Here is a 12,784-nt window from a genome sequence, read left to right as displayed (position 1 = left end):
ATACCTGCATGATGAGAAAGTGAGGATTGTTAACATTCAGGCCAACAGAACAGAACAGATCCTGTACTCTAGTGTTGTTTGCATTTACTCCATTGATTAAATATTTATTTCTCCCACCAATAACCACCTAAAAAGGAAGTATTAAAAAAAATATAAATTTGCATGCACATCTGATGTTAAAATTATGAATAAAAGTCTATTATCTGTATTTATTTGTTCTTTCCAATTAACAGTAAACAAAACCAATTCTGAGTCAACAATGGTAGAAAGGTCAAAGAGAATACTAATTCCAGTTGAGACATACTCAAGTAATTTTGCTAATGTGTTATACAATCACATATAAGCCTCCTAATCTTCCCTGCATTGGATTAGGTCTCAAAGATTGATTCTAGCTCTATGTTTCCAAGTATGGATAACATGCCTTTGCCTTTCCTCATCTGCAATTTTTCCACTCAAAGGTAAAAAAGGAATGGATATGACTTCTGACCACTTAAAAGAGCAAAGGAACTTCAGCACGGGTTTATTAAGAACAAGACATGCCATACTCTGACTTGTTCAGGTTTTATTGCAGCATATAAGTTATTGAATGGTTAGGACTCTTATCCATACTTCAACAACAACTCTAATATGAGCGTAAGTAATTTCAGAAAGATTGAAAAATATATTAGTAAAAGTAGTCTTGAACAAAATTGGTAGATCAGAAAGAGACTTATGAACCATTTTAAAGGGTGAGTATTTGATGGGTGCCAATAAGAGAATAGGACTCTGTCCTATTCTATGCAACATTATTTTTATCAGAAACTTTTATGAGACAATTATGTGTAAGTGACATAATACTAAGATAGAGAATGGGATTAAATAGAACGTTTACAAGCTGAAAAATGTAATCTAAATATAAGAAAAAGTTTAAAGACAACTAAAGGCCTTATTGGTTTAAAAAAACCTGCATAGATACAGAAATGTCAGTAAAATGGCTAATATACATAAAATTTAAAATGGTTTCAAGTAAATCTGTTGATAAATCTACCACATATTATGAATGCTGAACTGGGAAAAATGTTAGTATCTAAAATGAATGAGGTATTAAAATTGCTTAGTTTTATTTTTAGACCAATTCTAGAATGCTTAATTTGAGGTGCCATGCACAAACAGAAGGGAGGAGGGGAGACTAACAGATACTTGGTGTGCCAGGCAAGTGAAGGAATTAGAAACAAATACGGTGAGATTTGGTCCTGGTATTTTCAAGAGAATCAGAATTAATGTACAAAACTTTAAGACAGTAGATTTAGGATGAATCTCTTAAGAGAACCTTTTTAATAAGATCTGCCCCCAAGGAGAATAGGCTATCTCAGAAGACAGCAAGAACAACATTACTGGAAGTATTTAACACAGTCAAGGAACATTCTCAAGTATGGTTTAAGAGTCAAGTGCTTATACTAGATAGGTGACTTTCCATATCTATTCCAATCCTCTTAGTTTAAAATATCAACTGTATGGTCAAAATTTTTAATAGTCATCCATTACTTAACAATAAGGTATATGTTCTGAAAAATCAATCACTCAAAATTCCAACCAGAGTATTTATGTGAGCCCTATAATACATGCAGTTTGGTATTGACTGAAACATGATTATGCAGTGCATGAGTGTAGAAGAAAGATACATTAAGGACCCTCCTACTTTTTGCAAAGCCATACTGCCAAACAACAAATCAGATATGAAAATTCTAAGGGCAACCAAATATTTATAGACACTCACCTGTCTTGTTACTGTGATCTCATCATGAGCTTCAAATCCTAAGGGGCTTTGTTTTTTGTCTGAATTATCAAAAGTGATTGACACTGACGCTTTGGTAATTCCAGCCTGCCCATTTTTATAAACTAAATCTTGTAAATTAGAAGCCCGAACCTAAAAATAAGTAAGTAAATAAGTAAATAAACATTAACCAACTACAAACCCTATATTGCTCAGTGTAGCACTAAAATGGGCTTTTTGCCATTAGAAATCCCACTCAAATAGCAATTGTTAAGTCAGTAAGGGCATGTAGGTTGAATGTGCTGTCCAGATAATATCAACCTCTAGTGAGTGCTTTTGTCTTCAACTGGATTGTTAATTTGCAAGATTTAAGGGAAATCGTAGTGCCTATGAGTTCCACTATTATCCAATACACTAATATGTCTTAAACAATATAATGGAAAAGGGAGAGGGTACAAACTGGGAAACTGCCTTAAACTCACAATACTTGAGGATGGGTGTTATTCCCAAACACTTTTCAGGGTGAACCTTAGGCAACACTTCTAAGTTCCTATTTTCTTATTTAACAGAAAGAATAACTTCCTGAAATGATCATACAGAGGTATGCCATAAATGATATAAAGTTGAAAAATAAAATGAAGAAAATATTGGCAATAGCTTAGTGAGGAATTCTTCACTAAGCTTCAAGTCACAGAAATCAGAATGTTTATACTTTACCTGAGTTAGGTTGGAGATGCCTAGCAAAAAACAGATGGAGTCCAAAATGTTGGATTTCCCACTACCATTCAAACCAGTAATAGCATTGAAGAGAGGGTCAAAACCATTGACTTCAGTTCTCTGAGCATAAGACTTGAAACCCTCAAGAACTATTGACTTAATATGCATTTTGGATACTGTCTTGGATCAGTAGACCTCTGCTAGGTATGGAGAAAAGCACAAGCCAGATCTGTGGGTGAAATGTCAGTCTGAAATCAGAGTAATCATGAGGCACTGTAACAGGAATTGCAACAATAGAAATTAAGCAGCCAACTGTTAAACTACCTTAAAGTTATCTTCCACCTATTTGAAAATACCCAAGACTTCGACACTACTTGGAAGCTAATCTGGAAGTCCTAACTCTATCACCATGTATACCTCCTTTCCCAAGCTTGCCTTCTACATTCACCCTATAGCTAACAAAGACTATTCCTGACTTTACATCCCATTCCCTTTGCCCACAAGGTGCATCATATACTGGCATGGTTCATTCACTGCATCTTTTATTCCTTTGTATACACAAATGTCACCTTATTGAGGTACCTCCTGACTTCCTTATGTAAAAGAGCAATTCTACCCATCTATCTCGGCTTTCTTCAAGGAATCTTAAGTTGCCACTGAACAACACTTATTTGTCCAACTCATCACAAGGTTAAGTTCCTGAAAGATCTTTACTCGCTTCCATGGCTGGGATCCCCTTCGAACAGTGCCTGACTGAGGGCTGGAAGAATGATCAAATACTTATTAACGACATAGAATGCATCACATATGCTCCTGCCTCTTGGCTTTACCCGAACTCTTCCCTTGCTTCCCGACGCCTTCCTTTCCGCACTTCTTGAACTATTAAATTCCTACAGATTCCCCTCCAGGTTCCTCTGAGCCTCCCGTCCACCTGTCACCCATCTCCCGCGAGGATACCCGGACAGGCCCAACTGGCTACTTGTGTGGCCGCCATGGTGCTGCTTCGGGCTGCCTGTGCCTGAGGAGTCCCCAGAGTTCCTCCCAGTCATAAAGGCCAAGAAAGGACCAACTGTACCTTGCTAGGGGAACTAGGAAGCACTTCCCACCATACCGGCTACGGACTAGCGCCACTCGCAGCAGCCGCGCCGGAACTATTTATTCCTTTGAATTTAGGCGCGAGCGAAGGACCCCGCCTCAGCGGCTAATTTCCTCCGCTGGTGCCTATCCGATGCCTAATTGTTGAGTTTCATTTTTAACCTACCGAGAGGAACATCAAGGAGATGGTTGTGTGATGGGCAAAAGAGTGTCAATCCTGGACGCTCCTAGAATACAGCTTCCCGCATGGGAAGTGAAGGAGAAGGTGGTACATATTGACATTGGCGTCAGGCACGCTTTGGACAGCACCAAGTCTCCTTGCGCGGCTGCCGCCCCTCCACGCCTCAGGCCCCTTCCGGCCGCGGGCTGGGCTCGGCAGACCCGGCCTTCGGGAGGGCGGAGCGAGGCCTGCGGGACCTGCGTGTGTCTCCTCAGGCCAGTCGAGGTGGCGGGCCGACCAAAGCTACTTCTAGTGTTCTCTGTGCTAAAAGCGTCTGTCTTCTCGAAACTGTACTTTTGAGCTAAGCAGGCGTTGGGTTCCCGGGGCTGCGGCCCCGGGCGGCCTGGCTAGGACGCCTTTCCCCGGTGGAGACCTCGGTAGCCGCCGCTAGCCGCGGGTCTCGGCCTGGAGGAAAAGCTCTGCGGGGCAGGTAACTAGGAGCTGGGCACGCAGCGTCGGGCCCCCTCCCTGATGGCAGCGGCCGCAGCCCACCGTTGCACTTTCCATTTCTTGACTGTGTCCGGCTGTGTTTGTTCCTTGGGCCTAAAAAAACGAAACGAACCCCAGCTTCATTGGACTCTAGGAAATCCTGGCTGTTGTGCTCATTGCCTAGACGGGAAAGCCGAGTGGCCAAGGTGAAGCAACTTGAGTTAGCGGACGGAGGGCTAGGTCTGATCCCTGCCTCTCTCTGAACCACCGGGTTTTGTCTTTCAACAAAATCCTGCCGGGGTCTTGTGGAGAACCCAGTACTAGTCCAAAGTGACCCTGGTATCTGCTATCGTTTCCTTAGACGAAGAGAAATGTTAGATTTACTGGCCTTTGAGGACATTGACATTAAGGACTTAGGAATAGCTTGAAGTTTAACATGGATGTTATGCTACCATTGATGAGCTATCCAAACGTGAAGCCAAGGGTTTGGTGGGGAGGGATAAGGGAGAACGATGAAAGGGGTGATAGTGGTCAAGATGCAGTAAACTCTGTACAAATACTTACAATAATAAAAATATAACTTAAAAAAGTGACACCAATCCTACAGACTACAGTATTAAAAAAATAGAAATTTATTCTTCACAGATCCACTGTCTGAGAAGTCCAAGTAGAGGCAATAACTGATGAGGACTGCTTTCTAGTTAGTAGGTAGCACTTGGCTATGTCCTTGTAGGTGAGAGGGCTGAGACACACTAGGCTTATGTTATAAAGGCTGACTAATTCCCATAATCTCTACAAAGATCCTACCTACTAATACAAGTATTCTGGGGGATAGAATTTCAAACTGAAGTTTGAGAAGACGTTCTTAGTTCATAGAGTTGAATATGTATCTTAAAAGTGGCTTGTTAACTAGGATTATTGCAGCAATGTGAACCAGTTTAAAATAATCAAGAATGGGTCTATGTTTTGAAAATATTTCTCAATATAAGGATTTAAGTTATGTACTCTGATATGCCATCCACTCTTCCCATGGTAACAGCCAGGGGTTAACATGTGATTAAGCAAATATTTTATCTGCCTTGATTCCTGTGTTCCCTCTTTGTCTTCTTTTGATCACTTTGTGTGTGTGTGTGTGTGTGTGTGTGTGTGTGTGTGTGTGTGTGAGACTGGAATTCTAAGAAGACACACCCCCAGATATGGGTTTACCTTCTAAATTAAAAAAAATATTTAATTTGTCAACAAATCCAAATGTGGGTTTTATATACTTTGTTAAGAAAAAAATGTAAGCATTCAGGCAGACATCATTAGCCTTTGCAGCTACTTTTATAGACCAATTACTAGGTGATATCCTTAGGACAAATGAATGAAAATTTATGTTTCAATATACCTCTAATAGATTAGGACTTTTAAGTTTCTAACTATTCCTATTAAGACTATTTATTAATATTGTTCATAAAGGTAAAGATCCTTGTCAGTTTTAGTCTTGATGCATGCCAGAAACACTGGAATTTCTGCTAAAATACTGTTCAGAGAAAGCTGATGATTCTGTCTTCTGCCATCACAACGGGAAAGTAAAAAACATGAAGGCATAAAGTTAACAATAGCTCCCGAATTTGGAGTGAATTAAAAACAAAGATATAGAGTAGATAGTATATAAATAGACCACTATTTTTGTTTCATTACTACAAGTCAAAAGATTTGGAAAAGTTCAGCAGTTGCAAAGCCATGCAGAAATCTACTGAGCTAGTGGAATCTTAGTTACTAATGGGAAGCAACAGCACCAGCAGAGACACAGGTAAAAGTATAAAGTAGAACCTAGGAAAAAGATTTGGTCGTCTGTTCTTTAGGGCATTAGGAGGGATCTTTTCCTGAATGTACTCTGGTAATTTTAGGATGCTAAAGTAGATCTTGTAGAGTCCTGAGTGAATTCTCTCTCTCTGGAACTTAGGACAGAAGAAGAAATAAAAGGGCTCACAGAAAGAAGGAAAGGGCGATGCATTTCATTGAGGGAGAATTTTTGTATCCAAAGAGATGAATTACTAATGATAGAAAATGTTTATGTTTAAATGGAATTGAGTAGCACTACAATTTGAATATTGTATTTCTACCATCCTGTTGGTTGAATGGTAGTTCAAAAGAATCACATATCTGCCTTGTATAGATCAGAGCTGTGACTGACTAAAGTCCATCATCTACTCATTGAACAAGTGGTTGAGTGTTTACAATGTCAGTGGACAATAGCTTTACATTTTATTGCTTTATGCATCTTATACTTGATATCCGTTTTTGTGTTAATGATTTGAACCATAACTAATTATACACACCTCTTGGAGTAGCCACCAGTCTTAATAAATGAAGTAATTGTTTTTCCCATGTGATTCCTGAACACTTCAAGTCATTGAAATCCCAGTTGACTGATTTCACCAAGTGCTTGGATACTCATTCAAGGTTGGATATAGTGAGTAGCCAGGTATAGGTAAAGAACACAAACATCTACTATAAGCCCTGCTTAAGGGGAATGAATTTTTAGTGGAAGGACCACGAATATTAGGAATGAAACCATAACAGGCTAAAAGGGTGGATGTGGAAATGCTTACAAAAGATAGACTGGATTTAGCATAGGCAGTACTGCTTAGCAGGGAGACAGGAGAGAATGTTTTTATTAGTTCTAGATAATGGCTTCTTATATTTAAAAAATGCTGCCAGCAACTATGCTTGGATGACTAATTTGGAGTAATTTTTAGTTTGTATATTTTTTATTAGTTAATAGGATCAAACAGTATAATAACCTAGTGAGAATTTCTCTGTAAATGGCAATCAAATTAGTCTTATTCATGAAACTCATAAATAAGCTATAATTCAGCATTTTGTGTTTAGGGAAAATAAAACTTAGGTCATGCTGTTTAAGAGGGTAAGGGAATTTAACAGAACACTGGGGGATTCCTAGCAGATTTATGATGAAGATACATTTTACCTGGAAGCTTAATTGTGATTTAAATTACAGATCAAGCTGTGCAATATGTTTCCTATTTAGGGTAAAATCTTTGAAGAGATATAGTGTGCATGTTTAAAGATGATGCAGGAAGCAAATGAGAAAACATATTGCATATTCCGTTTTTCTTTTAAAATCCAAGCTACTTTAAGTCAAATTGCCCTCTGAGTTCCTGATGATGGCTTTCGTGAAATTTCCTTGTTTACTCTGTGATATTCTTGCCCTCTCTTCCAGAGCAATTATTTTACCTGACAGTAGCCAAAAAGATATCTGCTAGTGAACTAATATGAAAACCACATATAAGGTATTCTAAGCCTTTCTGAAATCATGACATTCTATCACTTTGAGCTAACTCACATAAAATTACCAAGATCTGTTGATGAAAGGGCCCTTCAAGAACTATAGCCACTCCTTTTGCAAATGGAGAAATTAAGACTTCTAGTGATTTTCCCAAATTTACTTTTTACCTCGAGTAATTTAAGATCAAATGAAAAAATAAAATTTATGTACAAATAATTTTAATTGCTAAGAAATTGCTTCCCTGAAAAAACTGAAGACAGAATTGGAGGCTGTTCCTGTGAGGAAGATTTCTGCTAGGAAAAGAACAGTTAGACATGACATCCTGGACTCTTGCATTGACTTTGCCCTGGGTGAAGTTTCTCAACAATTAGAACCAAAGCTACCATGCATACTTCAACCATCTGTAGGTTTGGAGTTAAAGAATGTGAGACAAAAGAACTGGGAAGAAATTGAAATGGTCTAATCTAGTTAAATCTCTGAAGGCAAGTCAAGAATGGAACTTGTAAACTCTCCTTTACTAAAGCTTTAGGAATAATAATGGAAGAAAAAGCATGTTCAGGACACAACTATGAAAAAAATCTGATTTTATTCATTTAAAAGGTGTTTAGTGGAGATATAGATATATCTAGTTGGAGGCATAGATATTCGAAGTGTATATGTCAGAACAAAAACAAGGTATTGGGGCAATGAGTGTAAAAAGGGAATTAAGTAGCGAGTCTGTGTTTAAAACTGGAAAGGACAATGTGCTTTGTACAAATATTGAAAAATAGCTTTTGTTCTGAGCTACACAGAAGGGACAAGATCAAGAAAGACAAATAAAACATTATTACTTTTTAATCCCTTTGTTTTCCATCCCACCTTTTCCATTCCAGATCCTTCTATTTATATTTTTGTGTCTAGGACAGTTTATTGTAAACTGAGAACTAATATCATTACTCTCTGAGATTAGCAACTATGCTTTTTTAGCATTCTGTGCAATCTGTTCCAAGGTAATGAGGATTTATGATGAGAATTATAATAAATTGCACCTCTAATGCCTCTTATAGCTTATAAAGCTAGTTTTTATATGCTCTTCCTGTTTTCACAATATGCTAATAAGGTGGGTTTAGATTTTAAGTAAACTATTCCCATGTAGTAGACAAAAATGGAGACTGAGAAAAGTAAAATTAATTAATGTTGCAATTATTTATGATTGTGAACAAATCATCTTAAAACAATGGCTTTAAACAATAATTTATTTGTTTTGCTCACCTGAGGATTGACTAGGCTCAGGTAATCCTTGCTTTAGGTCTGTCATGATTCGGGATAGCAGAGACTGAGGTTACCTCAAAGGTTTTATTTATGTATTTGGTACCTGGTCTGGAATAATTCAAACATTTGGGTGCCAGAAAAGTTGGAGCTCCTCAGACACAGCTCTCTTTATGATTGTTACACTTGCTTTTCCTACATGGCAGCTTTGGCTTTGTGGAAGCTGATTTTCTTTATGACAGCCAATGGCTCCCAGAGTGAGTTTCCCAGAAGTAGCCAGCAGAAGCCATATGTCCTTTACATCTATCCTCATTAGTCATAAGTCATATAGAAGCCTTTTCTACGTTACTTCATTTTCTTCATTGAAGCAATGATGAAAGGCCTTCTAGTTTCTCAGGGATTAGGGTAGAGACTCTTATCTTTTGGAAGAGGTGTCAAAAACTTCGCTGATATATTTTCACAAATACATTTATATGGTAAATAAATGGATCTGATAAGTAACACTGGTCTTTGTGATTTGAATTGGGGAGTCTCAGAGTAACAGATACCCCATTAGAGGTTAGGGTGCAAGATGTTCATTAAGGATTGACCTAGGCATCACCATATGTAAAGAGGAAGACACAGCAAATTGAGCAGAAGTTGTTGAGCTGTGACTAATGTCCTAGTTCTGTAAAGTTCCATACAGAATGATCCCACGTTAAGCCTAAATGCCCCAGTACTTATATTCCCACATAGTCATTGGATGTGGATAGATATGGTATGGTATTGGAAAAGTGGTTTCTACACCTGAGACCCCAAGGCTATTGACAGATGAAGGTTGTCTTCCAGTAATTGAATCAATAAGCACACCATTGAAAGGGAGTCATTGCATCATAGTTCTTATGCCATCAGTTTTATTAATGCTGTGACCAGATACTTGATAGAAATGAGGTAAGGGCAGGAATTATTTATTTTGACTCATAGTTTCAAAACTTTGAGCCTATTCTCCTTAGCTGTGTTGCTCCTGGGCCAATGCAGGATCATAGTGGATAAAACATGTGGTAGAGGGGATTCTTCACCTTGTGGCAGCCAAGAAGCAGAGGGGAGACATAACTGGTAGGGCTGGAGTCACTGTATATTGCCCAAGGACCTGCCCTAGATGCTTCCTCCACTCACTTCCCACAGTTCCATTATTTTCTCATAGTCTATTCAAATTTTGAGTCTATAAATCCATTAAACTATTCTTTAGGTTGGGGACTTCTAGATCTAATAGTCTCTGGAAATATTTTAACAGATACATCCAGGAGTGTGCTTTACTAATAATCTCCCAGCAGCTTCTTAATCCAATCAAGCTGGCCACAAAGATTAACCATCACAGTCTAAATCCAGTACCATCCTATTATACTGTCTTGAAAAATACATTACTAATTTGCACATATTTGATAAAGTTACAAATATGCAATTATAAAATGAAAATAAATTGTGTTGGGACACCATTAAACAATTACATAGCATTTTCCATGCATAAATATTTCCTAGTATCCTATGTAATATTACCAATTCATAGGTAGATATCAATGAGATCACATTACTGCTCATTTCTTGGTAGTTTTAATTTTCATGTGCATTTCCAACAATTCTAGTTCCTTTCAGAATAGCCTGTCCTTTGGGCATCTATAGTAATGCCCAAAACATTGGATATATAGAATCTAAATCTGCCTGAGCAGTCATTAGTTACTGACTTTTATTTTTATTCCAAGCTTCATTATCAATGTTCCTACCCCTAATGCAATTCTTATTTCAGTGAAGACTCAACATACTGGTATAAAACACCCTTATGCTCCAGAGTTCCATGTTCAACTGCCCTATCAACATTGTGTATTTTGCCAGCAATCTCGAATTTTGCTTATTTAAAACCAAATACTTTATTTGAAGTTCTTATGAAACTCTTATTCTTCTACATGAATTTGCACAATCATTCATCAAAACTTAAAAGTCATGTTTGATTGCTTTCTTTCACAACATATGATTGTGAAATTACATGATTTACTTTTAATTATTTTCTATTTCATCTTCATAAATTTTAGCTTTATCAGAAAATTACATATTAAGTAATATCATCCAAAAAGAAAAATTTAAGTCCACAATTTGTGTAGAATAGTACTCAGTATATATATAGTGAATAGATTTTTGAGGAAATTAAATATTTTTACTTAAGGATTTAGAATTAGCCTTAGTAGCTTCAAGAAGGTCCATTCTGATGTAAGCAGAAATAGCCATTGTGGGTCTTAGAATATGGCTGTTTCTGGCATCCTTATTAGTTTATAGTAGTTACTGAAATTTGTTTATATCATACTCATTATTTCTGGCCTACTGGGGATTTCTCAGTTTTGCTAGCCTGTGAAGTTTAGTAGAGGTTTTGATCTTATAAGACACCATTTCTAGAGCTGGAAAAATGCCTTTTCACCTGCAAAATGTTATTCAATTGTTAAAAATAAAACAAGCAAAGTAAAACAAAAGTGTTTCTCAGCAGTGCTATTTAGATTCCAAATCATGACTGATTTTAGTGAAAGAGACTTGGAATTGACAGCCCTTATTTCCCTGGACCTGTACACAAGTAGCTTGGATATGTTTTTTAGCTACAATCATGCCTAAAAACACTACATTGAATGAGACCAACAGAAGCTCAACAGAATATACGTAAATGTCTTATTTAGAAATATAGGTTTGAATTAACCATATAGAGTCATGACTAGACTGCATACAATTTCTGTTTCAAGAGTTAACTATCTCTGAGTAAGAAATCAGATTTAATCATGGAAATAAGTATATCTTGTCGTGTATGTCTTAAGGACTTTCATATCTCAAAAATTCTAAGAGCATATATTAATCTTAATTTAGAACCAAAGTGGGTTTAGGATCATAGATACTAGACAGAAACAGCATTAAAAATTGCTAGTCCTTCCACTTTCAGTCGCATTATAACTGTATTTCTTGAAAATCTTGTGAAAATCTTGGGTGAGGCTATGTGAATAATTCTAACACATACATTTACTAATCTAAGTGGCAGGTATCACTTTGAAATAGAATATTCCACTGCTGGTGAAAACTTCAGAGTCCTATGTCCCCTATCTATCACAATAGGGCTTAACTTGTGCTTTTCTGATCAGTGACTAGATTACTGAGTCTAGTGTGTCCTACATCCTGAAATGTAATGGTAAAACACAAAGATAATCTTGATTTGAATTAAGCCACCATAATGTAGGATAAAAATTACTGAAGGATGATTTCCCAAAGTTCTTTTAGATGTGTGAGCTTAAACAAGTCACTTCACCTTTTTGAACTTTAGTTTCTTTATCCTTATATTTGAATAATATTAGGTCATTATGTTTCTGTAGATTTAAAAAAAACTGAAAATTGATGTGAAAGTTTCAAATTCTATACTCTTACTATATATATTTATAAAATTTTGTAATTTATGTGAGGGTGACAGTTTCATTTGCATATTTACAATTTTATATTTTCATATTTGAATGTTTCATATCTGTCCTGTTTTCTTATGACCTTAATTATGACATTTCTTAGATCTTACACATTTGGGTATGAATGGAAAAATATAAATAATACAGTTGTTTCAAATAAATTCCAAGGAATAAGTCAAAACCACTATTTGAAATATCATCTGTTCAGCACCCAACATGTATTTGGTTGTTTCTTCTCTTGCCTTTTTCCTTCCCTCTCTCCTTCTTACCTGTCTCTCATTCCTTTCTTGTCTTTTCTTCTTTCTTTCTCTTTTTCCCTCCCTTTCTATCTACAATTAATATTCACCAACCACCTATTCTACTCACTACTTGGGGAACATTTTTAGATAGAGCTACTAATCTCAAGATTAAAATATGAGCATGGAAAAGTACAAATATAGTTTCAGGATAATAAATGCATGTAAAGCTACCATGGAACACTAAGCAGGAGTGATGAATTCTTAGTGGGTAATTAATATTTTAATTCATAAGGAGGAAGAAGTTATTTATAGAGTGATAGTTAAAGGTTT

At 36.7% G+C, this 12,784-nt stretch overlaps 1 protein-coding gene and 1 long non-coding RNA gene across 4 annotated transcripts in view; one reads left to right on the top strand and one right to left on the bottom strand.

Annotated features, from left to right (window-relative positions):
• Positions 1-3,625, bottom strand: part of Smc2 (structural maintenance of chromosomes 2) — a 40,672-nt gene extending 37,047 nt beyond the window's left edge. Inside the window, exons 1-4 of one of the 2 annotated variants that reach the window (XM_070011028.1) lie at positions 3,546-3,625; positions 2,471-2,699; positions 1,757-1,906; positions 5-127 (exon numbers count right to left, since the gene is read on the bottom strand). In XM_070011028.1, coding sequence (XP_069867129.1) covers positions 5-127; positions 1,757-1,906; positions 2,471-2,638 — 441 coding nt within the window. In that variant the 5' untranslated portion in view covers positions 2,639-2,699; positions 3,546-3,625. The remainder of the gene's footprint in view (positions 1-4; positions 128-1,756; positions 1,907-2,470; positions 2,700-3,545) is intronic. The other variant, XM_070011036.1, reaches the window with a different exon arrangement.
• A 387-nt stretch (positions 3,626-4,012) lies between these two features.
• The window catches only part of LOC138816231 (uncharacterized), a 28,608-nt gene continuing 19,836 nt past the window's right edge, over positions 4,013-12,784 (top strand). The window contains exon 1 of one of the 2 annotated variants that reach the window (XR_011368595.1): positions 4,013-4,215. This is a non-coding gene — a long non-coding RNA (uncharacterized lncRNA). Of the gene's footprint in view, positions 4,421-12,784 lie in introns of both variants that reach the window. The other variant, XR_011368594.1, reaches the window with a different exon arrangement.

Source organism: Dipodomys merriami, unplaced genomic scaffold (assembly GCF_024711535.1).
Source record: "Dipodomys merriami isolate MVZ:Mamm:240054 unplaced genomic scaffold, mDipMer1.0.p SCAF_11, whole genome shotgun sequence".
NCBI classification, from domain to species: domain Eukaryota; kingdom Metazoa; phylum Chordata; class Mammalia; order Rodentia; family Heteromyidae; genus Dipodomys; species Dipodomys merriami.
Note: the sequence above shows the minus strand (reverse complement) of the source record. Positions and strands in the feature narration are given on the sequence as shown.